At 36.0% G+C, this 27,192-nt stretch overlaps 5 protein-coding genes across 7 annotated transcripts; 3 read left to right on the forward strand and 2 right to left on the reverse strand.

Moving 5' to 3' along the window:
- The first annotated feature begins 761 nt into the window (after positions 1 to 761).
- Positions 762 to 2,510, forward strand: LOC148583233 (protein LITTLE ZIPPER 3-like). Of its 2 annotated transcripts, none has more exons than XM_088511306.1 (2): positions 762 to 975; positions 2,008 to 2,510. In XM_088511306.1, exon 2 carries the CDS (start codon positions 2,041 to 2,043, stop codon positions 2,266 to 2,268), a length of 228 nt encoding a protein of 75 aa, XP_088367432.1. In that variant the 5' UTR covers positions 762 to 975; positions 2,008 to 2,040; the 3' UTR covers positions 2,269 to 2,510. The 2 variants fall into 2 exon arrangements, with proteins under 2 accessions (XP_088367432.1, XP_088367431.1); XM_088511305.1 differs by having other exon boundaries at positions 764 to 975; positions 1,997 to 2,510.
- Positions 2,511 to 5,836: 3,326 nt separating this feature from the next.
- On the reverse strand, positions 5,837 to 10,121 carry FACE2 (farnesylated protein-converting enzyme 2). 2 transcript variants are annotated; one of them, XM_059607133.2, is made up of 8 exons: positions 9,734 to 10,121; positions 9,587 to 9,646; positions 9,227 to 9,421; positions 8,774 to 8,885; positions 8,270 to 8,341; positions 8,100 to 8,162; positions 7,151 to 7,228; positions 5,837 to 6,058 (listed from the first exon to the last, which is right to left on the reverse strand). In XM_059607133.2, exons 1-8 carry the CDS (start codon positions 9,938 to 9,940, stop codon positions 5,925 to 5,927), a joined length of 921 nt encoding a protein of 306 aa, XP_059463116.1. In that variant the 5' UTR covers positions 9,941 to 10,121; the 3' UTR covers positions 5,837 to 5,924. The 2 variants fall into 2 exon arrangements, with proteins under 2 accessions (XP_059463116.1, XP_088367272.1); XM_088511146.1 differs by lacking the exon at positions 9,587 to 9,646.
- A 2,728-nt stretch (positions 10,122 to 12,849) lies between these two features.
- LOC132192321 (Integral membrane Yip1 family protein) lies at positions 12,850 to 14,200 on the forward strand. Its single transcript, XM_059607618.2, has one exon. It carries the CDS (start codon positions 13,191 to 13,193, stop codon positions 13,956 to 13,958), a length of 768 nt encoding a protein of 255 aa, XP_059463601.1. The 5' UTR covers positions 12,850 to 13,190; the 3' UTR covers positions 13,959 to 14,200.
- Positions 14,201 to 18,510: 4,310 nt separating this feature from the next.
- LOC132162577 (uncharacterized) lies at positions 18,511 to 19,408 on the forward strand. The gene has a single exon (XM_059572834.2). It carries the CDS (start codon positions 18,857 to 18,859, stop codon positions 19,238 to 19,240), a length of 384 nt encoding a protein of 127 aa, XP_059428817.2. The 5' UTR covers positions 18,511 to 18,856; the 3' UTR covers positions 19,241 to 19,408.
- Positions 19,409 to 26,055: 6,647 nt separating this feature from the next.
- LOC132192074 (protein TERMINAL FLOWER 1) lies at positions 26,056 to 27,192 on the reverse strand. The gene is made up of 4 exons (XM_059607276.2): positions 26,908 to 27,192; positions 26,711 to 26,772; positions 26,507 to 26,547; positions 26,056 to 26,412 (listed from the first exon to the last, which is right to left on the reverse strand). Exons 1-4 carry the CDS (start codon positions 27,103 to 27,105, stop codon positions 26,195 to 26,197), a joined length of 519 nt encoding a protein of 172 aa, XP_059463259.2. The 5' UTR covers positions 27,106 to 27,192; the 3' UTR covers positions 26,056 to 26,194.

Here is a 27,192-nt window from a genome sequence, read left to right on the forward strand (position 1 = left end):
ACTTTCGATTACTATCAATTAGAACCCTTCCTTTAATTTTAACCGTTAAAAATACAAAAAAAGACCAAAATGTCATTGATTTTTATTTTTTAAAAAATAAAAAAACATTTTGAAAGTTGAAATTTTATGCAAAAGTCAGTGGTATAAACGTTATGTAACGTTTAAAATCTGACAGAAGGGTCCACATTGAGAGTAATTGAAAATTTAAGGATAGAAAATGAGAGATTTGAAAATTCAAGTTTATTTTGTTCAAGGGTCAAAATGAAGTTTTTTTTTATTTTATATATATATATATATATATATATTTTTTTTTTTAAAAAATAATGTAATTTAATTTAAAACTACACAAATAGTACGTAAAATCAGAGTGAAAAAGAAGGAGAGTCTAAATACAGGAGGAGGAGGAGAAGAGGGCATAAATAAAACAAAAGAGTAATTGATGATGAAGAGGGAGGGAAGGGGGAGAGGGGAGAGGAGATGGTGATGATGGTTCGAAGCCAATCCAAACCATCATTGCGAATCTTGGGACGGCCTAGCCCACCATCATTTTAGAAGCCCTAGCCATGAGTCACATAATTGTCCCTCTCATACCCATAATGGTCAGTGGGATGACCAAACTGCCCTCCTTCCTGCAAGAACCCAAAAACCATCATCATTCCCATGACGCCATATCCATCATCATGGAACCAAAAACATTGAAAGCTTTAGGCTCCTACGCCTAACCGGCCGCCTTCCATGCTTACACATGCATGATTGTTGTGTCAGAAGGAGAGGGTGATGTCCCCCCCTCTACCCATGAGCCTCTCTTAAATTTTTTTCTCTTCCTCTCTAGATTTTGCTCTATAAATTAACAGCCTCTTTGTTCTCTTTGTCCCTCACTTCTCTCCTCACAAACTCTTCCTTTTTACTGCTACTTCTCGTTAGAAACCAGATAGCTTCCTCGACCAAAGTTCTCTAACCAACCTCCTTGAAAAGGTGATCTTTTTTGAAAAGATAAAGAGAGCAACAAAGAAAGAGAGGTCCCCACCTCTCTCTCTCTCTGTCTCTCTCTCTCAAGAGTAGTCTTCTTTCTTCTTTCTTCTTTCTTTCACTAGGAAAGGTAGACATGTTAGTGGAAATTCTGAGCTAGTTCAACCTGTTCTATGTCTATAACCGCCTTGCTTGTCTCTCTATTGCCTGCCTCTGTTTTGTATGAGAACTACAAGAGGGGTTCACATTGTTGGGTTTCTTTGTTTATACCACCTAATTTCAGGGAGAGAATGTTTTGTCTTTTGAATGTTTCCCACCTTGGATTCTCCAACATTTGTTTCTTTAATGGGTTCTTTAATTTGTCTTGCTCTAGCTCTATGGCTGTCTTCTCCTTTTCTTTTAATATTCTAATTTGTATATTTTTTACTTTCGGCTCACTGCTTTATTATCATTCAAAGATGCATTCCTCTTAGGTGTATGCAAGTTCTAGAATTGGCACTTATAGACACAAATACAGACGCAAACAAGTTTAAAATCTCCATTTTGGCATGCTATGATCTTTATATATTCTTTTCTTTCTTGTATGGACAGCCGAAAGAAGTCTAATGAGTGCAGATTCAGACAACTGTTATTCCACCACTTTATAAACACAAGCTGCTGTTGCGTTTCACATGTTTTGTTTTCCTAGCTAGGATGTTATTGGCATTCTTGTTTTCATTTCTGTAATTTGAACTAGCAAAACCATAGGATAAAGCAAGAAATGCCCAAGGAAGAGTAATCCCTACCGATTGTAAATTGTATTTGGACCTCTAATCAGTAATTGGTCTGGCTCTGCTCCATAAATATTGGTTACTTTTCTTCATACATATTAGACTTAACATCAGAGATCTTTTGTTACAATAAAATATAGTATAATGCTACTGTCTCATGTGTTGTATGAAATTTTTTGTGGCAATAAAGAATATTATCCAGAGATGTTGTTGTGCTCTGTTCTGTTCTGATGTTGGTTCTGTTGTTTTTGTTTCAGGGGCATTACAGGCAGTTTGAAAGGTTTTTTATTTTTGGTAAGAAATGGATAGGCTGAACTCAAAGCTATACTTGCAGAACTGTTACATAATGAAAGAGAATGAGAGGCTAAGGAAGAAAGCGCAGCTTCTCAACCAGGAGAATCAAGTGCTGCTCTCTGAGCTCAAACAGAAGCTCTCCAAGGGAAACCCGAAATCCCATGGTCCAAACACTATTCCTGACCTCAATATCTGCTCCAGCTCGAACCAAAATCCTTCTGGTTCCAGCAACTGATCTAGCAGGATAAATATCATTGACTCCACTTAGACTCCCTTGCTTTTTTTTTCTTTTTTGGTAAAACCATGGTCAGCAATAGTACTAGTTCCAGTTTCAGTTATGTAGGACAGTAGTATCTTTCTCCAAGGGTCACTTTTGCTTCGCTTCTATTTCTATCTCTTGTCATATCTTCTTCTTTTTGGGGGGGGGCGGGGGTTAAGATATTGATTTCTGAACTACAAGGATGTATCAGGCTCTATATCTACTAGAAAGGAATATAATATTATCATAGTTTTAGCTCTCTCTCTCTGTCTTGAACTAATATCTCCATTAATTAGTTGCTATATTCTTTGGTTTAACAACATCTAGTCTCTTCCTTTCATATTTATTTCTATGTCCATGCTCGAAATATGTCCCAAGATGCATCATTAGAAGGAAAAATTGCAGTAAAGATGATAGTATGTCCCTTTAAACTGGTTCATGTCAGGAAAATGGCCAAATTAAATGATTTTTTTTCATTCTCAGCAGCAAGTTTAATTGATTTTAAAAACATATCATGTCATTCCTTGTATAGATCCTACCTATGGAGAATTTTATGTTAATTTTTTTTTGTTCTTTCTCAATATTAACAAACAATTTAAATATAAAATATTTTAAAAACAATCTGTACAACATGACAGAATACTTTTTCAAGTGAAATGCCAAAAAAAAAAAAAAAAAAGAAAAACCCTACAAAATGAGTATATAAGTCTCTATCCAAATACACTTCTAGAATTAGAAGACAATTGAATCAAACAAAATGCATATACACTTGGAAAACAGGAAATCAGCCCAGCACACAAGCAAACAAAATCTGCTATCAATAATAATTCAAAAGATTCTCGGACCCCTGTTAATTATATCACAATCTCATGTGGGCAACAGTATCTAACATTCACAGCAAAGATCCCTGGTCTCTGCAAGCAGATGTGAAAAACTGAACCCAAACTTTGGACACAATTTTTGTGGCTTCTAAATTTCCTTTCTTAATGGGGCCTGCATAAACAGGTTTTCAAGCAATTTATTGTGAAACAGGTGGTTTGGAGCAACCAAAGGCAGACAAGGTTGTTTTGCCAAGTGTCATGACTCTGTGCATGTCATGGCCCAACAATTGAACCGTCACTGTGTCCATGTTGCTTAGCTCTACAACCTCTACACAAGAAGCCAGGATGTGTAGATTGTCTTTTTCAGAGGAGAGAAAAGTTCACCCAAAAGAGAGAGAGAGAGAGAGATGAATATTGTAAGCTTAGAAAAGAGGCTTTTCATTCAGATTCTGTCTGAGGAGAGTGATGGGAGGATCTAATCAGAGGTAACGTCATCAAAGATTCAGTAGAGAAAGTCAATGAAGGTTTATTAAGTTTGACAAAGTGGTAACCCACAATATCAAACTCGTGGGCATGACATCTCCTGATAGGCATATATGCCAGGTTGACCATCAAGCCCACCGGATGACATACAGAAGAATGTCTTATCAAAACTCAAATGCATCTAACAAAGCCCCTCAATCCCTATGGTCTGCCCTCTATGGACCTCTCATGTCACAATATCGTATCACCAAGTTACAAGTCAATTTGAGTAGCTGAATTAATGGCCAAGGTTTGATGATGCCTGAAATCTTCTTAAAGGGTCCGCAAATCAATTAAACTCTATCCCATTTTTTGGAAGAAAAAAAATAATACATAAAATTTGGGTTATGATTTTGAAATGTATTTTAGGTCTATATTTGAAATTTATTTAAGAAAATTATTTAGTTGTGTTTCTAAAACAAATAAATACTAAATATGCTTATTTAAAGAAATTGCAAGTATGAATCTTTTACAATAATAAGAAGAAGAAAAAAGTGATAGTATAGCCACCGTCAACAAAGGAAAGAGGTGATGGTAGAGCAATCCTTGTTTCTCTCCCTCGATTAATAGTGGTAATACTATTACCTCTTTTTAAGCTACTTGTTTTTGCAAAATGTTACTATGAGACGATAAAAAGTTTTTTAAAAAGTATTTTATGATCAGATTTTAAAAACAAAAAATTATGTATATATATTTTCAAATCCCTTGCCAAATTAGGCCTAATCATTCAGTTCAACTTAATTTTTTTATTCCTTAAAAACTTAGACAAGATGAACAACTTGTCGGTATATGGCCAAAAATTCAAAATGATCTCAATGTGGCTACGACTGGTTCAATACAACAATATTTGCCCAAATTTTTCCTTGTTTTTCACAAGTTACGCACTGCAGATCCTGGGTCATCATAACGATATCTAACTCCTTGGAGCGTTCATAAGATAAATCGAAAGAGGTAAATGTAGTTCCCAATGACCCCAAAAAAACAGACCCAGAAAACAAAATAGATAAATTCGTATCTTGGTTCATCATGGTTCCCTACACCTGTTGATATACAAGGGCCACCCGGTCCCCTCCCCACCCCACCCCAACCCACAAAATAAAAAAAAAAAAATCCAGTAAGAGCATATTCTCTGCTAAATAGTAGCACCCGTAGATCTTCTCCGTCAATAATATACAGTCTACACACCGAAAATTCTTACATAAAAACAAATATAATGATACTTTTCGAAGAACCAAGGAAAAAAAAAAATGGTACCTGGATATTAAAGCAGAGGAATGTGGTGTAGCTGTGTATGCTGATTTTTTAAAAAGGGTATCCGAATCTTGGCGCTTCTGCGTCCATTAACATTTTCTCACCCACAAATCCTACACCGAAGTCATTGCGTGAGCAGATTCAACATTTATATCCCCTTTCTAAAATTTTCGTAAAAACATCTACCGCAGGATTATTCAAGTTTCGGACTTGGAGCTTTACAATAAGCCCACAGCTTCAGATTTTTTGAGAAAAAAAAAACGTGGATAATAAAACTGGGGGTAACAAAACCACGTGGTGCAAGCAAGGGGAAGAGTCATATTACAGACAAAGTTCCTTGCTGTCTAGGAAGAAATTATTGGCCTATGGTCCAATAATAATACTCTTGTTTTGCTTGGTAAATTGAGGAGGAGAGGCGTGGAGAATAAGAACTATATGCATAAATCCCAAATCTACTCCCAAAAAAGCATCCTCGTTAATTACTCAAAAAATATTCTCCATTTTTCCTCCTTCTAGAGTAGACTTGAAATTCAAGAAACCTCAATTTATATAACCGGAGAATAGTCAAGAATTCCGTTCCGACCTCCTGTTTGGTATCTCTAGCAGATTATGAGACATGAGAGTGTGTTCAACATTTTTTTTCGACAGTTTTTTAGGATTTTGATCGGGTGCAATGAGCTACCTGCAATACGGGCAACTAATTACACCAGATCCCCGGCCATGGCCAGTAGCTTTCTTGAAATACATTCTTTCTAACCTCTCCAAATAAGCTAGAATGAGAATCTGCAGAAATCTTTATCAGAAACAGTCATTCTCAGTCTTGCTTCTCCTTCTCATAGCAAAGTAACGGTCAATTACCTGAAGGAAGAAACAAAAAAAATGGAATGATGTAACGAATAATACACCACAAAGGTTGCATCAACTTCTGTTCCTTTTCCTTTTTTTTTTTTTTTTTTTTTTTTTTTCTTGCTATTTTCCACCCTTTCAACTTCAAATTTTCTTTATTAAAAAAAGCTATTGTCTAAAATGTCACAGTAATTAGTCCCAAGAACAATATCCATGCCAACATTTGCAATTATTTAATCTATCATTATACAAATCGGGGCGTGTCATTGGAAAAAGAAGCCAGAGGAAGCCCACCATTCCTGCTAGAAATGCAACACTTACAATCCCTGAAACAATCGTGAAAATAAGAAAAAATGAAGTGAGCTTTGACAAAAGAAGATTCAAGAAAATAATAAAATCAAAGTTCCAACAACAACATGTAAAGAGCAATTCAGAGTTTAATATCTATATCGATCAAAAGGATTACAATTAGAATCATCAAGAGTTTAGATTATCATCGAAGACTGAACAGAACAGCAAAATTTTAAGATGATAAAGCTTGAAGAACATTTAAAAGAGGCTAGGGATGATCAATATATCTCAAAACTTCAATAAATTTGTTTTCCCAATCATCTGGACAATCATAGGAATCATCTGTTATAGTTTCTGTTTTTAGCAAGTTAGGAAAAAAAAAAGCAGTGCAGGTCTATAACATATCTTTAAGATTTTCATATACTTTAGAAGGTTAGCTCCACTTTTTTCTTAAAGTTGTGTTTGGATGGGGGATTTTGAGGCAGGATTTTATTTAAAGTTGTGAGGTAGGATTTTCCAATGTCGATTCCCCCTCTTTGGGTCAACAATAGGATTGTTTCAAAAAACTTTATTTTCCACTGCATTCATCACCAGAGTCACCCCCACTATCACCATGACACCATAGCACCACCATTACCAAGATATTGCAATTACCATTATAATCATCGTTGTAACTACTATAATACTTTAATTTCTTATAATATACTTATACAGATAACAGAATTCTAAATTGAAGGAATTGATGTTCCCATCAATTTAAATTCTATAACTTCGAAAATTGTAAGAATTTTTCAAAATTATCATCCAAACACAATAAATAAATCCCCCTAAAATCCAATGACCTAACAATTGCAATTTATACTTAAGTTTCCATATATAAATAGTAATTTCACGTGCAAGGGCAAACCAGTTTGGCCTCCTTGTATGAAGTGTAACCAAAGTCTGATAACAATCTAAAGATTTAAGAGGCACAAAAAGAGCAGCAGTATCAAGAAAGGTGCTTGAAATGACAGATAGACACCACGAGCTTTCAATAAGCAAAACAATGCCAAATATTATAACTAACAAAATGTTCTTATATGCTCAAGTCATCAATGTTTAGTTAACAGGAAAAATTACTGGCATACCATTCCTCCGTGAAAACAGCACGGGCAATCCCATAAAATTGCAAAATGCATGAGCAACTAATGGAGCAAGAAGATGTCCTGAAACAAGAAAGCAGCAGTCAGATAGAAATATATCAAATGAATAAGCAGACCAAAAAAGCCGTCAATACCTAAGAATAAACTGTGGTATCATCCATGAAAAACTAAAAAAAAAAAAACTATTAAAGAAAAAAGCAAAAATTCTGACGCAACAAGAATCATCTTAATTAAGTAGCTATGAGGATCAAGCAAGTATAGTAGTCATTGATCTTTGAACAGAATAACATCAATGCTTAGGCGTCTACACTTGATAAATTACTGTCATCTCTTTCTGGTAAGTGACAAGCTTAGATAACTCACACAAAGATGACAAAAATACTTAGTAACAACTAGGTACCACCTATTCTTCAGTAAACACCAACTCAAAACTGTTAACATTTATTTGTGTGTGTGTGTGTGTGTCTGTCTGTGAGAGAGAGAGAGCTATCATGAGAGGCAACTTTATCTGTTTGAACTCTACAGCTCACTATGATCAGAATCTTAGACCTGAGATTCTTCCATTTTTATTTTAAGTTCTGTAATTTAATTTGTAAAACTTGAATAACAACTACTACCACATTGGCTACAATAACAAAACACAGTAAATTTCCAGTAAAATAGTGATACAGTATACAACTTGGCCAGACACAATCCTCATTGCAGATTTTCTGTACAACTTCTCTATAAATGACATTGAGGGTAGCACTATATTATTAAGAAAATCCTACTAAGCCCATGGTAATTTATGTGATTGACCAACTGGAAGCATGGCTTTGAAAACTAAGCAAATTACATATAATCTTAACTCAGACTCTCTTGGAAGTTTGGCAAGCAAAATTTTCTCGCCCGTGTATTTAGTTATAAGATGCAAATGTGTCAAATATTCACTTACCGGTTCGAATGAGGAGGAAAGATGCATATGACCCAAAGATTACAGTGTAGCCAAGCTGGAGACCTGAAAACCACACATATAACCAATTCAAGGAACTGACATCTGATGGGTGGAATATGTAAAATTTGAGAACCACATGTATCCCGTGGAAAGAGTAAACTTGTATCTACCTACAGCCAAGGAAGTTTTGATCCAGCTGTAGTTTTTCTTGCTGTAGAACTCCATTAAATGGTTTAGATGTGCTGTAAAACATGTTCACAAACAGTAAGACTGGGAATGACCAATGATCAGTATGGATGTTTCAAGTACTTAGATAAACTTGGATAGAGGATTCTCTCGCTTTTCCATATTAGCAACTCATTTTTTGTCATATATAAATTTCAGGGCGAATTATCATAGTTTCTAGAGTTACACCAAAGTAATTATGGACAGATTATGTGTACATCAGTTTTCAAGTTATACCAGAATTTCAGTTCCATAGATCAATAGCCAGTTAGTGCAGAAACAGATAACATAATGACTTCACTCCTAAAGATCATTTAATTCCTAAAACACATCCATGATTGTAATCGAACATAAGTGCCCACCAAGCTCTAAGAAGGTCACAAGAAATGCTTCATAATTATCTGAACGAAACATTTAGTATACGCTGAAAATGGCGTGTGTCAACTCACCCAAGCTGAAGAAAATCGGGCAGAGACGTATGACAGTGTATGGTTTAAATCCTCCACAGAGAAGTAGAGGTATCATACATGCTCGAAAAACCAGCTCCTCAGTGAGTGGTGCCTGTTCAGTACAGCACTGTCAGAAACCGCCAGAATTTAAGATACTTCCGGGTTCCATCTTTCAATTAGATAAATTACAAATAATCAAAAAAAGGTTCAACAATGACAGGACAATCATAGATCCACAACCCTTCATGATGAAGAAATTTAGTTAAATACAACTTAACAAACAGTAAGGACTCTCATATTCCTATGTGATGCACACTAACAATTTTCAAATTAGTTATCAAGTTTATGTTAAATCATAACTACGATCATTTTCCAATACAACAACAGGCTTTGATTGTGCACAAAGTCTCAAAATTGAGCTCAACGGGCACGCCAAATGGTAAAGCTACTAACCACAACATAACTACGCCAAGCCAAAACATTTGAAGCAACTGAAACTATCGAAGCAAGGAAATTTTGCAACGAAATGCCTTCGCCGCCGCGATTGGCGTTTTCCCTCCTCGAGTCCACCAGTAACAGAATCTTCAACACCAAAGATCCGGCGTACATCAGAGAAGTCAATGAAAGAGGAAACACCACAGCTTGCCACTGATTTCACAAACAAAATCGCAATTCAGCAATGCAAATTTAGCAACCACTAGCTAATACGCATCCAAATCGAAAAATTACCACATTCAAAAGAAAGTGCGCGTTAAGTCACAATCTTAGCAAACAATTAAGAAAAGAAATTACGTGTTAGATTACGATACTGACAATATGGTCCGCTCGGATGCCGTAAACACCGAACAGAATCGATGCCTCGCTGCTTCTTATCTGGCAACGAATTCAACACTCTGAAAATTTGAGCTCGGCAATTTTCTCTGAAGCAAAAACGTATTTATGAGAGGGATTTGAGCTTACGGAGAGGATGAGACCGCTGACGAGAAGTGAGAGAATGGAGGAGACAGCGGCGCACACGAACCGTCGGATCATGAAGGTCTTGGCGGAGGGAGGGGGTGGGAGACGGAGGATCAAAGTGGGCGCGTAGAGAATCGCAACGTAGAGTAAGGCCATGGCTGTGCAGGCCGTCACTGCCGCCAGCTTCGAAACGCCATCTTCTTCTTCCATTGCTTTTGGTTTAGCTTTCTCAGAAAAACCTAGAGAGAAGAAGAACGAGATTTTCTGGTTACTTGCCTTTTGCGCTTGCTCGCTGGACTTCGTTGACTTGGGGAGGACTGCTTGGAATCTCCCCGTCTCGCAGTAATTTCTTTTCTGGTGAGCGGTGACTGTATGACTGCTGTTCGGGACTCCGAAAAAAAAAAAAACGATATGATTTGTAAACATGAAATTTGAGAACCTAAAGATAAAACTTACAATAACAGAAGTCTTCCGTTCCATTCGCATGACATTAAATTGGGGTATTAAGATGGATGTTGATGCATTGAGTGAAACACATGTGACAATCAGTAAACTGTTAATTTTGATGATTTAGCGACTGACTGACTTCTTTTAAATTTGAACAAAATCTAATGACTTTATTCTTAAAATTAAAAATCTGGTGATTAAATCTAAATAAGATGAAAACTGAATGGTCCTCAATAAGTAGCTCAATGGGTTGTAAATCACGCTTCATGAAACGGAGGTCACTAGTTTGAATTCCCCCTCCCCTTCCCTTGTGTAGACATGTCAAAAAAAAAAAAAAAAAAAAGAAAGATGAAAACCGAATGATGCTCCCCTTTAAGCTTTCATAAACTCACTTAACTATTATATTGTAGGGAGATTAAAAGAAAGACATAGTTTTCTTTTAAATTGGGTTTGAGGAAATTCCTTCACCCTAATCTATAATAAATGACATGTGTCATTTGAGTATGTGAAAATCATATGTTTTTTTAATAGTGGAGACAAACTTGAAATAAATTTTATTAAAAAAAAATATGTACGTGCATCTCACATGTTATTAAAAAAATGAACACGTGTCACTTTTATAGACTAGGTTGAAAAAAATTCCTCCAGCCCAATTTAAAGAAAACTTTATCCTTAAGAAATGATGCCAAAAAAAGAAATGAAATTGATAACAATTCAGACAAAACGACTATGCAAAATTTGTAAAATGTAATATTACATATTGTCCACATCTTTTACCAATTAAACTTACATATATTAATACATATGAGTATCTAATTTTGTTAAAATATTTTTGAGCATGTGAGAATATGATATTTTGAATTTTTATTTTTAATTTATTGATGTACTAGTTTTTTTTTTTTTTTTTCAATGCATATTATTTATTCATTTCATAAAGATATAGCATATTGCTTTATTTAACTCTTTAAATGTTATCATCCCAATCAATTTATAGATTTGTTGTATATTTCGATGAATTACGTTCTTGGCCATTGCCTAGTCTATATGAACTTTCTCAATTATATGGTGTTTTCTTGCTTTTCTATTTCCGCTACAAGCACATTAGATGCAATCTCCTTCTCTGTCTCTACAATAAGTGACAATTTTTTCATACGTCTGATAATCAATTAGTGATTTGCTCACATAAATGAACCAGAGAGAAAACGAAAGACGAACCAGTGATTTAGGATCGTTATTCTAAAGGTTTCGTGTAAACAAAACCTTAGAAAATGACTAAAGGGAATCGAACCCCCCCCCCCCCCCCTCCCAAAAAAAAAAAACACTTCACCCCATAGATTGCTACCGAAAGCAAATTTAGAGAGAAAACAGACAAAAACTGTTGCAGTCAGTGATTTGCTCTCATAAATGCACTAGAGAAAAAACGAAAGATATACCGAAAATTTAGGATCGCTATTCTAAAAGTTTAATGTAAAAAAAACCTTAGAAAATGACTAATGAAAAAAAAAAAATAAAAAAAAATCCATGAATTGCTACTAAAGCAAATCTAGAAAGAAGACAAACATGAACTGTTGTAGCACCCGATCATTCTTAGACTCACCACTGTATTATTAAAAAAAAAAAAAAAAAAAAAAAAAAAAAAAGGAAAAAAAAGAAAAGTTGGGAGAGGAAAGTTTCTTCCCTCCTCCTATAATGGTTCTCCGTCGACTACTTTACATGAACTTGTGCCGTCAAACCTATTGATGTATTAGTGTTAGTCAGTCATTATGTCAATTTTTATTAAATAAATAATGTCACGTATCATTCAAAAAACTTATAAAAAATAATGATATTATTTATATCAATTTCATATACCGGGCATGAAGTTAGAATAAAAAAATAGTAGTATTATTCATCCCACAAATATCACATCAACATTTCTTTAGAAAAAAAAATCGCATCAACAAAGTACAATGATAGTGGAATAAAAGTGATTACGGGACCCTAACTGGAACGCCGCGATTGATATGCATGACCAACGAATGGGAATGGGCATTGTAGCGAGGGACCATGCAGGAAGTGTAGTTGCCGCTCTATGTGCTTCACGTCCCTATGTAGTCGATCCTGCGACAGCGGAAGCGCTTGCAATATGGCGAATGGCAGAGTTTGTGGCTAGTTTGGGGGCTTCACGGGTTCTCTTGAAAGGGGATGTGTTGGAGATTGTCCAAGCTTTTCGTAAAGATTCGTGCTGTTGGGGAAGATACGGGCATTTGGTGGATGACGCGAAATCCCTCCTAAATGCATCGGTTCAGTGGGATGTATGCCATGTTCGAAGGACTGCTAATGAGGCAGCTCATCGCCTAGCTAAGAATGGATTAGGTAGAGGTGATGAATTTATGTGGCGAGATGAGATTCCATCCAAGAAGTTGTAGTTGCTGAGCAACATATTTCTCAAGCAATGATATATTTGGATTTTTTTTTTAAAAAAAAAATGATTAATCCAATAATTAGTTAAGACAACATTATCATCAAATAAGTATGAAATAAAAATATAATTTATAGCCTAATTCTTACTCAATATCTTAGCATTACCATTTCAAAAAAAAAAAAAAAAAATCTTAGAATTACGGTTAAAAAAAAAAAAAAAAAAAATCTTAGCATTACATTCACCGTTAAATTGACGTGCGTGCTGTTCCGACGCGATGCCAGAGACACCTTTCCCTGATGAAAGGCAACGTAATTCTCATTTCCTTTCGAGGGGGAGAAGGTAATTATGCATCCCAATAAACGTCACCGCTCCAAAATCTCGCCGTTAAAATCCCCAGACCTCCAAATCTCCCCACTCAAATTGTCAAATATACCCTTATAGCACTCCTATACGGCCATACATAAAGCGCAACCGCTCGCACCCACATCGCTCCCCTAACTCTGCAAATCAATCGATATTCTCTTCGTTCTTTGATCCTCCAATCCAAAAACCCAACTTCTCGAATAAATTTTTTCAAAAAATTGGTTTATTCTCTCTCCGATTCAAGAAATGAAGAGGGAATTCGCGGTGCCGCCGGTGGTTTTCCCGTCCGGCGGGAACCCTGGAGCCGGCGCCGGAGTCCAGCAACGGCGGGTCCCCACGGCGCCGTTTCAGCCCCAGCGGCCCTCGGCCTCCAGCATCCCCTTCATGTCCTTCGACATCGGGTCCGCAGCGGCCTCCACCTCCTCCGCAGCGATCTACGGCGGCCCTATCGTCGGTGGCGTGGGAGGCGCCCCCGGAGGAGCGAGCTTCGAGGACGAGGAGCCGTTGCTCGACGAGCTCGGGATCCACCCAGACCAGATCTGGCGCAAAACCAAGTCCATCCTCAACCCGCTCCGGGTCAACCCCACCATCCACAAGGATTCGTCGGATCTCTCCGGCCCGATCCTCCTCTATATGTCGCTCTGTCTCTTCCAGCTCCTCGCCGGGAAGATCCAGTTCGGCGTCATCCTCGGCTGGATTGTCGTCTCCTCCATCTTCCTCTACGTCGTGTACAACATGCTCGCCGGGCGGAACGGTAACCTCGACCTGCACACGTGCACGAGCGTGGTTGGCTACTGCATGCTGCCGGTGGTGATCCTCTCCGCCGTGTCGCTATTCGTACCGCAGGGCGGTCCCGTCAGGTTCGCGATCGCCGCGGTGTTCGTGGTCTGGGCGACGAGGGCGTGTACGGGCCTCATGGTCGTGCTCGCCGATGGCGGCGACGAGCATCGCGGGCTGATAGCGTATGCATGTTTCTTGATTTACACTCTGTTCTCGCTGCTTGTTATATTCTAGTGAGGAATTGGCGATCTCTGATTGGAATTGAAAAAATTTTGGTTACATAGAACATATATTTTGTTTGTAGATGTAACTTTTGCCTTATCATGAGGACACGAATCTAAAACGCTATGATTGGATTGCATTTGATATTGTAGGAAATGGAGATGATACTTGTAAATGAATTTGTATGAGATTTTTAGGTTTAATGTTCTCATACATTTGGTGAATTGTTGTTGAATTGGCATATGATTTGCGATTGGCTCCTTTGTTGTTTTTGTTTGTTGCTTGCTATAATGTATTTGAGTTTTACCGTCGAATGTTAAGCTGAAATAGATTGAGACATCCATGTCGATGAATTCATAGACTCAGTATGGCGAATCAGTTATCTTTTTTTTTTTTTTTTAATAAGTAAAAAGAATTGTTAGTTATCTTTGCCCCATAAAGCACGTTATCTTTTCTTCTCGAAACAGCTTTTATCTTTTGCTTATTGTCCCTGTCTTGTTTCATTGAGTCGTGTTTTCTTTTCACTATATATAAGAATATTGTGATGTTTTTGCAAGGTATCAATCAGTTTAACTTGGATCTGTTTGCTTGATTAAGCTTCTAGCCATTACTTTGTTGTAGTTTAGGTTGTGTAGAATTTTGTGGCTGATATGCACCTAATGCTTATAAGACATTCTTTGGCTGAAACATCAGATTTTCTGAAGTTTCCTCATGCATTGGAAAGACAGTGAACGTATGTGGCTATTCAAAGACCTCTATATTTTTATGAACCCATTAAGTTCTAACTTATAGCACATGCTGAAAGCTAAAACTAACTCTGAGATAACTTTGAAAAAATATTGAGTGTTACATTTATCCACAGTGAGTAAAGATTATGAGCTCCATATTCCTCTAAAATCATTGGTGAGAAAGTTTTTTTGTTAGACTATCTTTCTGCAACTGCATGTTTGCGTCCACACTTGTGCATGGGTTAATTGAAAAGAATTATTAGAGTTAACTTAAATTCTATCTGGTTTTCTTTCAGACATTCACAACACAAACAGGTGGTAGGGATCAAAAAAGTGATTTCTCACAGGATGTTCGGAGGGTTATGATTGAATAAAAGTTCTAACCCTCCGCATGATAGATGTTTATCATTCATGCAACTCGTTCATCATGTATCTTACACTCTTACAAACACCACAGAGCTTTAATTTCACTTATTTTTAGGGGCATTGGGAGGTACATGTTGCAATTAGGTACTTATTTAGTGATCAAATGGTGATTTGGGTTGAACTTGGTATTGTAGGAGTCTTTTTCTGGACTGCCACATTTGAGTTGTTTGGGTGGATACTATATCATTTACCCTGTAATTTTGTTTTATGTTGTATTCTTGCTTTCATGGTTGATGAGTTGAACATCACTCAAGTAATTCCGCTGAGCCATGAAGGCAGTTTGGGAAATGGGCTTGATGGATTCCTTACTAATAAAGTGGAGTGACCCTGAGAATTCCTTCTTGAGTGTTCGAATAATTCAAATCTAGATCTCTGGTGACTTCGGAATGAATGAAAGCTTCATAGAGTGGGGATATTTGTTGTTAAGGGAAAAAGAAAAAGCTAAGGGGGGGATGCCTCTGCTTCCTTTTGCACATTGACTCATCTTGGTAATCTTTCTATAAAACTATTTACATGTTAGGACCTGTTAGTTTAACCTGGAGAAAAGAATTTTATATATCAGTACAATGTTGTTTTCAATTTGTGCTATAATTTCCAAAGGACATGAAAGTTGATTTAGCATCCTTTTCAAACCTATACATGATAGTTCTTTTGAACTGTATCACTGATGATGGATATTATGGTCCGTCTGGTTTCCAAGAATGCCCATGGCTAAATCAATTGTAAGCTTGCAGTGTTGCAATGGTAGTTCTTGTGGTGTCCTAGGAATTCCTTGCTAGTGATGGATCTTATGCTCTACTTGGTTGCCAAGAAGGCCTGTAGCTAAACATGTCACAAGCTTGCTATGTTATGAAATATAAGCCCAATGGGTTATGAGAATCCTTGTTATCATCTCTCTATCTATTTCCTCTTCTTTTTGGAGCATTAGTGAAAAACTCCCTATAGCTGACGCCATTTGGGAGTTTTGTCTGTGTCTTTGTCTAAGGAAACTACTGAAAGTGTGTAGCAGATTGTGCTTGGATTATTTCCAACACTGAGATCTCAGGATAGACATTTAAAGCTTTTCTTTTAGAACAATCTGCCAATACGAGCTATTACTTCTTGATTGGTCAACAAAACACTGCTGCAGGAGGGAAATTCTATTCCTTGATTGTAGAGGGACTAAGGTTTTCCTCTGGTTTGTTTGGACATTCATTCTTGAATCTCTTAACAAACCATGATAATGCAGTGTTCTGTTTTTCCTAGTTTTAGGTGTAGGAGCAGGGTTGTTGATGCAACGTGGATGTGGTGGATCGCGAAATCAAAGAATCACAACTCTTCCCAAAACCAAAAAGAATCAAGGAATTGAGAGAAAATAGACAATAACCCAATCTCATGGAATTTCCTAATGAAAATTGATTAAAATAACACATAAACTGCAACGTAAACTGTCCTTATTAGGTTTATATAGAAACAACGAACAATCGCGATCTCATTCGGACGGGGTTATTTCCCATTTCAGATGGGAAATGTGATGAAACCCTAAAAATACTAAAAGCCATCTCAGTCGGACGGGGATCGACCGGATCTTCAACTGGACGCATTGGAACTAATTATTGAACATGATGCAACACCTCGTTCAGAGGGAACCAACCGAGGCTTATAGGAACAGTTTTTGTATTTCTCTTGACAATTCGTTTTGACCTAGTAAACATTAGAATTAGAAAATTTTCATAAAATATGAATTTGTAGCCCTTTGAAAGGCTTTCAATGCTACTAAGATTGTATAGCAACTTTACTATAACTGGTCCCCCTGTAAGCTGGCAGGCATCAGTTGTGTACTAGGTGTAGATTTCTCCTTAGTTTTTTTGTGTGATGTAGTTAATTTTACAAGGTTTCCTTTGTAATCTGTTAAAAAGGTATTATTTCCTATTTTTAAAATTCATTCATAGTTGATAAATGATAGGAAGGGTAGAATGGAGATGATAGGCTGTAATATATTGTGAAAGAAATTTCGTAAAAATAGAATTAACTCTTTATATGCTTGGTTCTCATTTTGATGTTTATTTATTTCTTGAACAAATTTTAGTTGAAGGGGGAATGATGTCCACACTATTCCGTTGACAAAGTTTTCTCTAAAGCGTTGGAGGAAATTCTTTCAACTCAATCTATTAAATTGATATTTGTCTTTAAAACACGTGATTTTAACATCCTTTGCTATGAGGGTAGAAGGACCTTTGAATCAGGATGATGTTGATTTGTTAATGCCATTAAGCTCGATATTTATTGAAATTTTTGTTCATGGGGGGAAGAAAATCCTTGCATGAGGATGATCATAATATTGGTCAGGGCTGTTTGGTTGTTGAAATAGTGAGTAATAGTTATATTTTGTTATCTACCTATCTAGTATCTACTTGTAATGGTTGGTTGTGACTCTAGCTGCTGCTGTTGCTGTAATATTTATTTGAGAAAGCAAAATCGTTTGTTTTGTTGAGGTAGCTACATCTACTTCCTTTGACTTTGTTTGATTGATGGTTTTGGTAGATGTGAATCTACCAACAGCCTCAGTTTAGACTAATTATGAGCTTTTTCTGTATTTTAAAATGGCTTCTCACGGTTCTGTTATCTACCGGTTGTTGTACTATACTGTCCTAATAAACATGCGTAAATACTATGTAAATGTCAACTTCTATATATAGCAAATAAACTTGTTAAATTTTGATTTTCTTTTTCTGGTTTTAGTGAATTCCATATTTTATTTATTTGGATTCTTTCCTTTACGGGCCCTTTGACCAAGTGATTCGGAAAATGAGTACTTAGGTTTGTCTCCTGTGGCACAAGAGGTTTTGTGTACTATGCTTGTGTGTACAGGTAGGATTGACACACGGGTAAATTCGATATTACTTAACTCAAAAATGATCCATTTAGTTAAATAGGTTAATCCTCTCAACTAAGATTTGATTCATTTAAAGAAGCAGGTGGCACGCTACGACTTGCATAACGTATTCAACATGACCCATTTTGACAACCGAGAAGTATATGAATTTAAATGTAAACATAAAAATAGGAAAGAATTTTAATTTATATGAATTATATGAATGAATTTTAACCTTTTTAGGGTTTTGTTCTTTAACTGTAATAATAAATTTAAAAAAAAAAAAAAAAAAAAAAAAAAGAGAAAATTTTAACTGTAAATCTATTTAGTTTAAATGGGTTATGAAGATTACAATAGGTTAAATGAGTTGACCTGCTTAATAAACGGATTAATTCGAGTCGACTTGAATTGACCCAAATTTGATTATATAAAACCCTAACTCATGTAAAAAATTATCAACTTTATACACATGACAACTTGGGGTACAACGAATTTTTAATTACTGATATAATACCTATACCCACAAAAGTTGGAGTCATACTCAATATCCAATACTTTGAAATTTGCTGGAATATTGATTTCACCTGGTGGATTTCAAGTCAATGACTTGTGGTCCTCAAAACGGCACTTGAATTTCAAGTAATCTACTGGCATAGATTCATCATATTAAATTAGCAAACTAAAAGATTTGTTAGATGATAGGTTGGGGAGGAGGGAGGCATAAGTCAGCAACACGTTAGATGAAATTTAGAGGAGCTGCTAGAGATGCCCCTCTGAAACCAACCCCCAAATAAATGCTCTTGACTGATACAGATTTGTTGAAGGCCGTTTTACTTTCCACCTTCCCACTACCCCACCACCAAAAAACCTTCAACACATATATATGAAGTTGTAGGCTGACAATGGAACAACTTAAACCAGCCACCATGGCCTTCGTAGTAGAAGATCCTGCAGAACATGATACATCTAGCAAAGGTTTAGCAGACATGGAAGACGACGAGCTTTTCGAGATCGATCTCGATGCCGTGAACTGCATCTCTCCGCCGCATTATTGGGATAGCTATCTCACATCCACCGGAAATGCACTTCTTGCCAATTGCTTGCTGCCCATATCTGAGGTTTCGGGTGCTGTTCCCATCGCATCTGGAAATGTTTCCGGCAGCGTTTCGATGATATCACAATCATGTAACTTTGTGATGATGTCCGAGTCGAAGCCCCTCGGTGAGCTTCTTAGGTTGCCTCTCATGGCGGCCTTTGGGGTACCTCCAAGGCAAATGAAAGCGTAATGGAAATGGCAAATCAATTTAACATACAAAATTGATACTTGTTTATTGTGAGAGGCCTAAAGCCATTAGAAGGAAGTAAGATTAGCATATTGATGTTACACTGATAATGTTATAAACAAAATTACTAGGCTCCATAGACTTAAATGGAGTGTTATAGCCTGTTTTATTTCATTGTCTTTACTTACCTATACTTTACTATAATGCGTTTCTTAGATTATGTTATTTCAATTCAGTTGGGGAAAATTATTTCAATTCAGCTTATTAAACTAAAATATTTCCTTAGAATATGTTAAAAATGCATGTGAAAATGACATGTTCTATTGATAAATGTCAGTTTTTAGAAGAATTTTTTCTAACCGAAAGCTTTGTGCATAAAACCAATGTATAAACCGACCCAAAACAATTGTATTTTAAAAAAATTATGTAGAGAGCTTCCATGACAAACTATTAGTGTGGAGAGCCGCTCTATGGCTAATAATTTTTTATACGACATGCGAACTTGATACAAACTCAATAAGAAGTTAGTAAATTGTGTTGAAGGGTAATACGTTTACTTAAACGGGTTGAGTTAAGATTGACACCTGCAAATCCGACATGAACCAAATACGAAATTAGTGGTTTAGAGTCGAAGGGTCTGACTCGTTTAATTAAATGAATCAGGTTAAAGTTGGCTTACATAATCTTATATTCATATCTCGATACAATTCGAACCTAACACACAAACATGAATTGCTCTTAGCTTGCATTCCCTCTAACTAATTCCAATCTCTTTTCATTTCTCAATTTTTCTTATTTAATATCTGGTCCTCATTTTTTTTCCCTGTGCAATCTCTCTCTCCCTCTAGTATCTCACATGACAATTAACCTCACTTAGCCCTGCCCCTAGGCTTGTATAAAAAAAAAAAAATTAAAAAAAAAAAAAATGAAGAAGAAGAAGAAAGCTATAACACTACACTTGGTATATTACTATATTCTGCCTAATTTGGCTAAAATACCGTTGAGGAATTTCATCAAGTTTCATGAGCAAAGTGCAAACCTCAAAGTTGGGTTTCAGCTGGGTTTGGGCTTCGTCATAGGTGTCCAAATAGCCCACTGAAATTTTGGGTGGGGAGTGCCTAACTTGAGGCCTTTCGGGTGACTAGCTTTCCAGTTTAGGCAATCTTTATTCCATAAAAGGCAGATGGGGTAGGGCGGCCCTGATGCTATACATTAGTTATTTTATTTTATTTTATATTGTTATTGTACTACTGACAAATATCACATCAACAAAATGTAATAAATATATATCATTTTTCTTTTCTTTATTTGTTTTGGAATAAAGTTTTTTTTTCAAGAAATATTTATAAATTATATTTTAATTTTACAACTATTTTACAATATTAATATAATAGATTCAACGATTTATTTGATTCTTTTTTTTAACAAAGACCGATCCGCTAATTGGTTTAGAGTACCATGTCAATATTATGTGATAATTGTAAAATAAAAATATAATTTTTTTTTTCTAACATAATCTATTAATATATTCAAAAACCTCACGTGCAGTTTTAGAAAATACATGTCATTTTCTTTCCTAAAACTCATTATGATGGAAAATTATATTCTTTGTTTTGGAATAGTGGTGGTTTCAACTTTCCTCGTATAGTAAAGCTTGGTGAACCTAAAACATGCTACGTGAGTAGCGGTGAAATGATTAATGAATGTGAAAAGTCGAATGGGTAGCTAAGCTTTTGTACTTGTACAGAAAAAAAAATATCGTATAAGGTGCCAAATTTCTCTCCTTGAAGGCAGAGTAATTTTTGTTGTTTTTCTGGAGAAGATAAGCTGGGAGCTGTCATGTTTCTCCTTGTCCCTGGATGCATCCCTCACCGCAGGGCTACGGTGGCTCTGAAGTCGCGCGCAGCTCATCATGAGAATTGAGACCGATAGGGAAAAGCAAGAGAATGCAGGGAACCAAGAAATATAGCTAGCATCAATAAATTTTAAAAAAGAAAATCGAATTAACGTGTAAAGCTGGGGGGTCCTGACCCCCCTTGTAGACTGGAAACTACGTTTGAGTACATTCATGGTATATCATTGTCGTTGTCGTCGAAGTGACATGCTCAACATCTTCACATTTCTGGCCCCCCTCCCCCCCTGGCCGGCCTCTACTCTAAACAAACCCAAAATCAAATAAATATATAAAACATGTATTTTGTAGTCACATGTTGACAGTTAATCATTTTCCAAATTAGCCAATAGACTCTACAAAAATATCATCCGCAGGCAAGAGGGAGTGGCCGAAAGACTCACAGGCTGGCCAGATGAGGTGTTTCGGTTGCATGTGAGAACTTGTCGTCTTTGTCAGCAGGACAAGGTTGCTGGGGTGCCTTCAATGGATGTTTGGATTGGTTGGGGTGGGATACGATGCTGTCAGAATCTATCTGGTTGGAAAGGAAGTTGAGCAGATCTATTCTCTTTAGCCATCTGTTGTCAAATATGAGAGTAGTACTTTAGCCATCTCCCCTAGCCTCCCTTGATTTAAATTTCTAGCTTCACCATATATATATATATATATGTGTGTGTGTGTGTGTGTGTGTGTGTGTGTGTGTGTGGTAGTACTAATTAGTGCTAGGATATTAATTAAATAAATTCAATTTTTTATTAATCTAAACTTTTAGAATAACTAATGATTTCACATAACTTAAATTCAAACCCTGATTATAAAGTTGATCCTCAATTTTGGTTAAATATTCCACACATATCATTTCATATTAACTACTTGTTGTGTGGTGACTTGAATTATCAAGTCTTAATTAGTAGGACCCAACAATATTAAAAGAGAAGTTTTTGGCTCACGTGGTATTATGTATCCCAATTGCCTTTGGATTTGGTTTGCCTCACAGAGTAGTACTTGGTCTTATTGCTTTTCCAACTTGGACTTTGAGTCTTTGTAATAAACCGACTTTGTGACCAATAAAAGAAGAGCATGCCGCATAGCCACAGTGAGAGAGGGAGAGAAACTCAGTACGTAGCTTCATTAGGTTTTTTTTTTTTTTTTTTTTTTTTTTTTTGCACCTTATGGTACTTAGGTCCGTTTGAGATTGCGGTTTTAATAAGTGCGATTTTAAAAATAGCGTTTTTAAAAATAGTGTTTTTAAAATCGTAAAGACGTTTGGTAAAACATGTTAAAAAAATATTTTTTTATTAAATATTTGTTATGCGAATTCATGATTTTGGTTTAAATTCGCACTTTTTCAAATAAGCACCCATAGCCTGCTTATTGAAATCGCAGATTTTTTTTCTTATTTTAAATTAAGTGCTTTTTGAATCGCAATGACAAACGTCTTACGTTTTGCGATATCTTTTAAAAACGCAAATTATTCTTGCAAAATCACAATCCCAAAAGCACCCTTAGAAAAAGAAGAGTGTTTTCTTTATCAATTTTTTTCCCTCTTTTGTATTTTTCTCTTTTGTGTGAGAGTAAGACCTTGGTGTACATATCAATTTTTTTCCTCTTTTGTGTGAGAGTGAGATCTAGGTGTACATATTGGAGCTTTGAGTTTTTAGTGGTTTTCTCTCTACTCCTTTGTATTCCATCTTTTGTTAATAAATTTTCTCCGGGTCGTTTCCGCCAGTGAATGTAAGCTTGTTAAACCGAACCACTTAAATCTTGGTGTCGTATGTGATTGATCTATTTTTCTATTCTACTATTTTCTGCTTCTTTGGGATTCTGAATTTTAATTCCGCGCACAACACTCCTCAATATATATATTAGCTTATTTAACAAATTGCTTAACCGTAACTATGTTGATGGTTAACCATTGATCGAGTACTTCAGACAGTAAGTACTCTAGGCATATATGGTAGATAGACCAGATATACACTCGACCAACCGGGTCGGGAAGATAGACCTAAGAAACTAGGGTTAAAGACAAAGTACTGATCATAAAATTCGAAGTGCAAGTCCCATGGAGGGAATTCATATATTTTTCAATAGGAGAATCATATATTGAGGAAAGTGAACCAAATGTAAAAGCCTGGCCAAGCTTTTGGCTCATGCCAGTTTAGGGTTTTGGCTTCATTAGTACTATTACATATATGGTTGAAGCTTGAGGAAAAGTAAGGGCATCGGAATCACATAGGCTATCATTTCACACCTTCCTCTTTTCTGATCAACCAAATGTACTTGAGATACTCGAAGCTTTTAGGGAGATCTTTTTTTGACTGTGCATGGAATTTACCTTAATAGCTTACCAATTGGGAATATAGTTTCCATATATGGGAAATGTAAATTTTGCTCTAAATGTATTCAATGGTACTACTTAGCTGGAAATGTTTTATTCCGAAAACCTAATTAGCCATGATCAGATTGCAAACTGTAGAATTTTGATTGATGCTGTTAACACTCTACTTAAGCTTGTTCTAACAATTAAATTGCCAACAACATTCCAGTGGTGTGCTATTAGAATAACCGCTGTTTGGACAAAGTAATGATAGTGATACTGCAGTTGAGATCGTATAATCGAGTTTAGTCAATGAACCATTGCAAAATAAGTAGAGACAATTGAAAACTTGTTGGCTGTAGAGTTTTCTGATGCTTAAGTTAGCAAAGAAAATTGTGTATCGCTACAGATTAGAGAGTTATAATATTTTGGAAAGTTAGTGGGCATAATTGTCTACTTGTCGTATCTGGAATGATGTACATCACCTCTCTTTAGCATCCATTGAAGGGGATACGGCTTTGGCGAGGTGCCGTGCTGGCAGATCATGGCCTTAATCATATTTCATGTCAAATTCTACTTTCACTAGCGGGGTTATGGCCATAGCCAAATTCTTTTCTTGAAATCATGGGGCAATTAAATTGAAACTATGAAGTGGTCATTCTCTGTCCTACAATCCCGATGTCCTCTAAACAACCACTATGCTGACACGGCTAGTTGGGCTTCCTAGATTTTCCCGTCCTATCTAGGTCTAATTGTCTATTTTCTCATTACAAGAATTTTGGTATTTAACAACGATAAAAACATTGTTGCTAAAAGTCTAAAAGTCATCGCTAATAAGTTGTCACAGTTACTTCGACGAAAAATGTTATCAGTGACAACATTAGTGTCATCACTGTAATGACATATAGTTGTTGATAATGTTTGAGATTGTCGCAAATAGCGTAAAAACTAAACCGACATGTCACCATTGATGATAAGTTATCAACAATGACATAGGGGGTCATCGCTGATAGTTTATTATTAGTGAAGACTTCACGCTGTTGTTGATAACTTTGTACTATTTTTTAAAAATAAATTTTGGATTTATTTATATAATTTATAATTGCTATATTTGATTATGGCATGAGTAGAGCTAATACAGAACAACTATAATTGCTACATCATACAAGTATTCATTCAACAGATGCTAAGAAAAAGCTTGGTATTTTTTTTCTAATTAAAAAGTTTGGTGGGGAAAATCAATGGTTACTATTCTACCTAGCTGTGACCATAGTAGCACTTGCTTGCTCAGAGCCGTAAATGAGAGGCTACTAAAATTCGACTAAACTATAGTCTGACCTAGCTTCATTATGGCATTAATGTGACTCAAGGCGACTAATATTAATAGGACCGAAGATTCTCATTTCGAGAGTTGAACTCTCACCCTAATACAGGGCCAGCTAGACCACTAGGCGAGTGAGACGCTCACCTAGGGCCCCCGGATTAATAAGGCCAAAAAAAAAAAAAATTTGCCCAATTTTTTTTTAATATATATATTTGTAATTTAAGGCCCTTTTTTTTTTTTTAATTAGGCCTAATTTTTTTTTTTTTTTTTTTTTCATAAAAACTTAAAGCCCCATTATAATAAGCCCATGGTAAAATAAGACCAATTAACCCAGAAAAACAAATATCATTATACTTAAAAATAGTCTATCTACCTATACATCCGAAATTATTTGATATTGAAAGATCATTTTAACCCTACCTAACCACCCACTTTCTTTCCTTTCTTTTTCTTTATCTCTTTTCTTCTCCATTGCCGACATCCTCCCCTCTTATCTTCTGTTTTCTCTTTCATTAGTTTCACTCAATACAGAATGTGATGGAGAGAGATGAAGAGAGAGAGAGAGAGAGAGAGAGAGAGAAAGAAAGAAACATGTGTATCAATGAGGTAATGATTCATAAAAAACAATTGATTTTTTTTTTTTTGGTAATGTTTATTTCCGTGCTTGATTTTTCTTATGGGTTTTGTATGAGTTTTTGTCAATTTTTTTGGTGGGTTTTGTTTGAAACAGTTGTATGAAAGAGGTAAGGATTCATAAAAAAAAAATTGATTTTTTTACTGTTGTGTTTATTTTTGTAAGGATTACTAAAAATGTGAACTCTAAATATAATAATAATATTAAAATAAATATTATTTAATTAATATATAAATATTAAATAAAATAAGGCCATATTTAAAAATTTCGCCTAAGGCCTCAGAAAACATTGAGCCAGCCCTACCTTAATACATGCCCAACTACTTTAAAAATTTCCTTAAGATTACTAAACCATCACCATATATATATGGTAGCATGGAATTTGAATCTTGTGCAAACAAACTAAGTCTTGCAAGTCCGAACTTCGTCTAATTAAGTAACTGATTGCCTGCGTTTATGCTTGGAAAGTGCTTGGTATGTCGTCGATACTAATCAAGTTAATTTTGACAGCAATATATAGCGTACGTCACAAGTTCATCAGCTATAGCTAGCTTTTAATGGAAAAGGCTAAGAAGTATTGCATACCAAATGTTTAATACATTTATCTCTCTTTCAATGCAGCAAAGCACACCTTAGCTAGCGTACGTCAACATGCACAAACAGGAGAGTGTTTTTTTTTTACATGATTAGACAAGAGATCCAAGGCAGCTGAGAACTCCTCTTTTTATTCTAATAAACTACTGCATTAGCATGGAGTTTTTTTTTTTTAGGGGCTTCAATTCAGTTAATGATTAGCGTCTTCTTGCGGCTGTTTCTCTCTGTGCATTGAAATAAACAGCAGCAACTGGGAGGCCGAGATCGTTTTCGGCTGCGAAACTTCGGGTGCTGAAGTGATCCCTGGAAGAAGGTGGGTTCACTGATTGCCTTCGTTTCTGCTTGAACAGAACAAACACAAACCTGTGGATCCCTATATTTGGCCTTGGAATCTCATAGCTCACAACCTCCCTTCCTGCAAAACCCGCCAAAAGAGGAAACTTATACATCAGTACCCTATCTCTGCAACTCTCTTTTTCTTTACTTTATTTGGAACAGAGAGAACATACCAAATGTGGCATCTGTTGTGCCTGGGATGTCTGTGACTACCCTGTAACATGATGTTCAAATTGTTAGTACTTCTCGATCTCTCATATGTTCTAGTCCCACAAAGTTACATAATCTAAAGTTTTCTGCAATAGAAATGATATGCATATCTATGAAATCATTTTTATTTGTCATTTAGTTTTTGGTTGGATATGGATTTATGGTACCAATGCAGGTGCTCCCTTAAATAAGGATCACTAGGGCCAGGAACATCTGGGTCAGTCATCACCTGCAATACGAATAATATCAACAAGACTAGTTTTTAATAATAGAGATATAAAGCAACAGAGCTTTTAAGTAAGAAAGAGAAATGATCAAAAGAAAAGGAAAGGGGGGAGTTTCAGCTGTAGTACTACTACTATACCAGTGTGAAAAAAGATCTCATATCAGCTCCTTGAATCTCAACCCTTGGTTTGGTGGTTACTGAGGAAGGATGGAGCTCAAGCCCCTTGCAGACCTGCTTTTTGTTGTAAGTGACACATATTTTTAGGCTTGGCGTGAAAGAATCAATAACATCTCCTATGACTCTCCCAACAATCAGAGGTTCTGAAACTCTTGCCATTAATTGGATGTATGAGAAAATGAGAGAATTTGGTAATGAACCCCCCCACTGAGACTGAATATATATATATAACTCTCTGGTGTTTGT

Source organism: Corylus avellana, chromosome 10 (assembly GCF_965113065.1).
Source record: "Corylus avellana chromosome 10, dhCorAvel1.hap1.2, whole genome shotgun sequence".
NCBI classification, from domain to species: domain Eukaryota; kingdom Viridiplantae; phylum Streptophyta; class Magnoliopsida; order Fagales; family Betulaceae; genus Corylus; species Corylus avellana.

What these genes read in the sequence shown, in the direction of transcription:
- LOC148583233 (XM_088511306.1), top strand. Translation starts at nt 2,041, where the DNA reads ATGGATAGGCTGAACTCAAAGCTATACTTGCAGAACTGTTACATAATG.
- FACE2 (XM_059607133.2), bottom strand. Translation starts at nt 9,940, where the DNA reads ATGGAAGAAGAAGATGGCGTTTCGAAGCTGGCGGCAGTGACGGCCTGC. An exon ending in TCAGCGGTCTCATCCTCTCC is followed by an intron (nt 9,647 to 9,733) that starts GTAAGCTCAAAT and finishes ATTCGTTGCCAG; the next exon opens with ATAAGAAGCAGCGAGGCATC. An exon ending in CCCGATTTTCTTCAGCTTGG is followed by an intron (nt 8,342 to 8,773) that starts GTGAGTTGACAC and finishes CATGTTTTACAG; the next exon opens with CACATCTAAACCATTTAATG.
- LOC132192321 (XM_059607618.2), top strand. Translation starts at nt 13,191, where the DNA reads ATGAAGAGGGAATTCGCGGTGCCGCCGGTGGTTTTCCCGTCCGGCGGG.
- LOC132162577 (XM_059572834.2), top strand. Translation starts at nt 18,857, where the DNA reads ATGGAACAACTTAAACCAGCCACCATGGCCTTCGTAGTAGAAGATCCT.
- LOC132192074 (XM_059607276.2), bottom strand. Translation starts at nt 27,105, where the DNA reads ATGGCAAGAGTTTCAGAACCTCTGATTGTTGGGAGAGTCATAGGAGAT. An exon ending in TTAAGGGAGCACCTGCATTG is followed by an intron (nt 26,548 to 26,710) that starts GTACCATAAATC and finishes ATCATGTTACAG; the next exon opens with GGTAGTCACAGACATCCCAG. An exon ending in CACAACAGATGCCACATTTG is followed by an intron (nt 26,413 to 26,506) that starts GTATGTTCTCTC and finishes CGGGTTTTGCAG; the next exon opens with GAAGGGAGGTTGTGAGCTAT.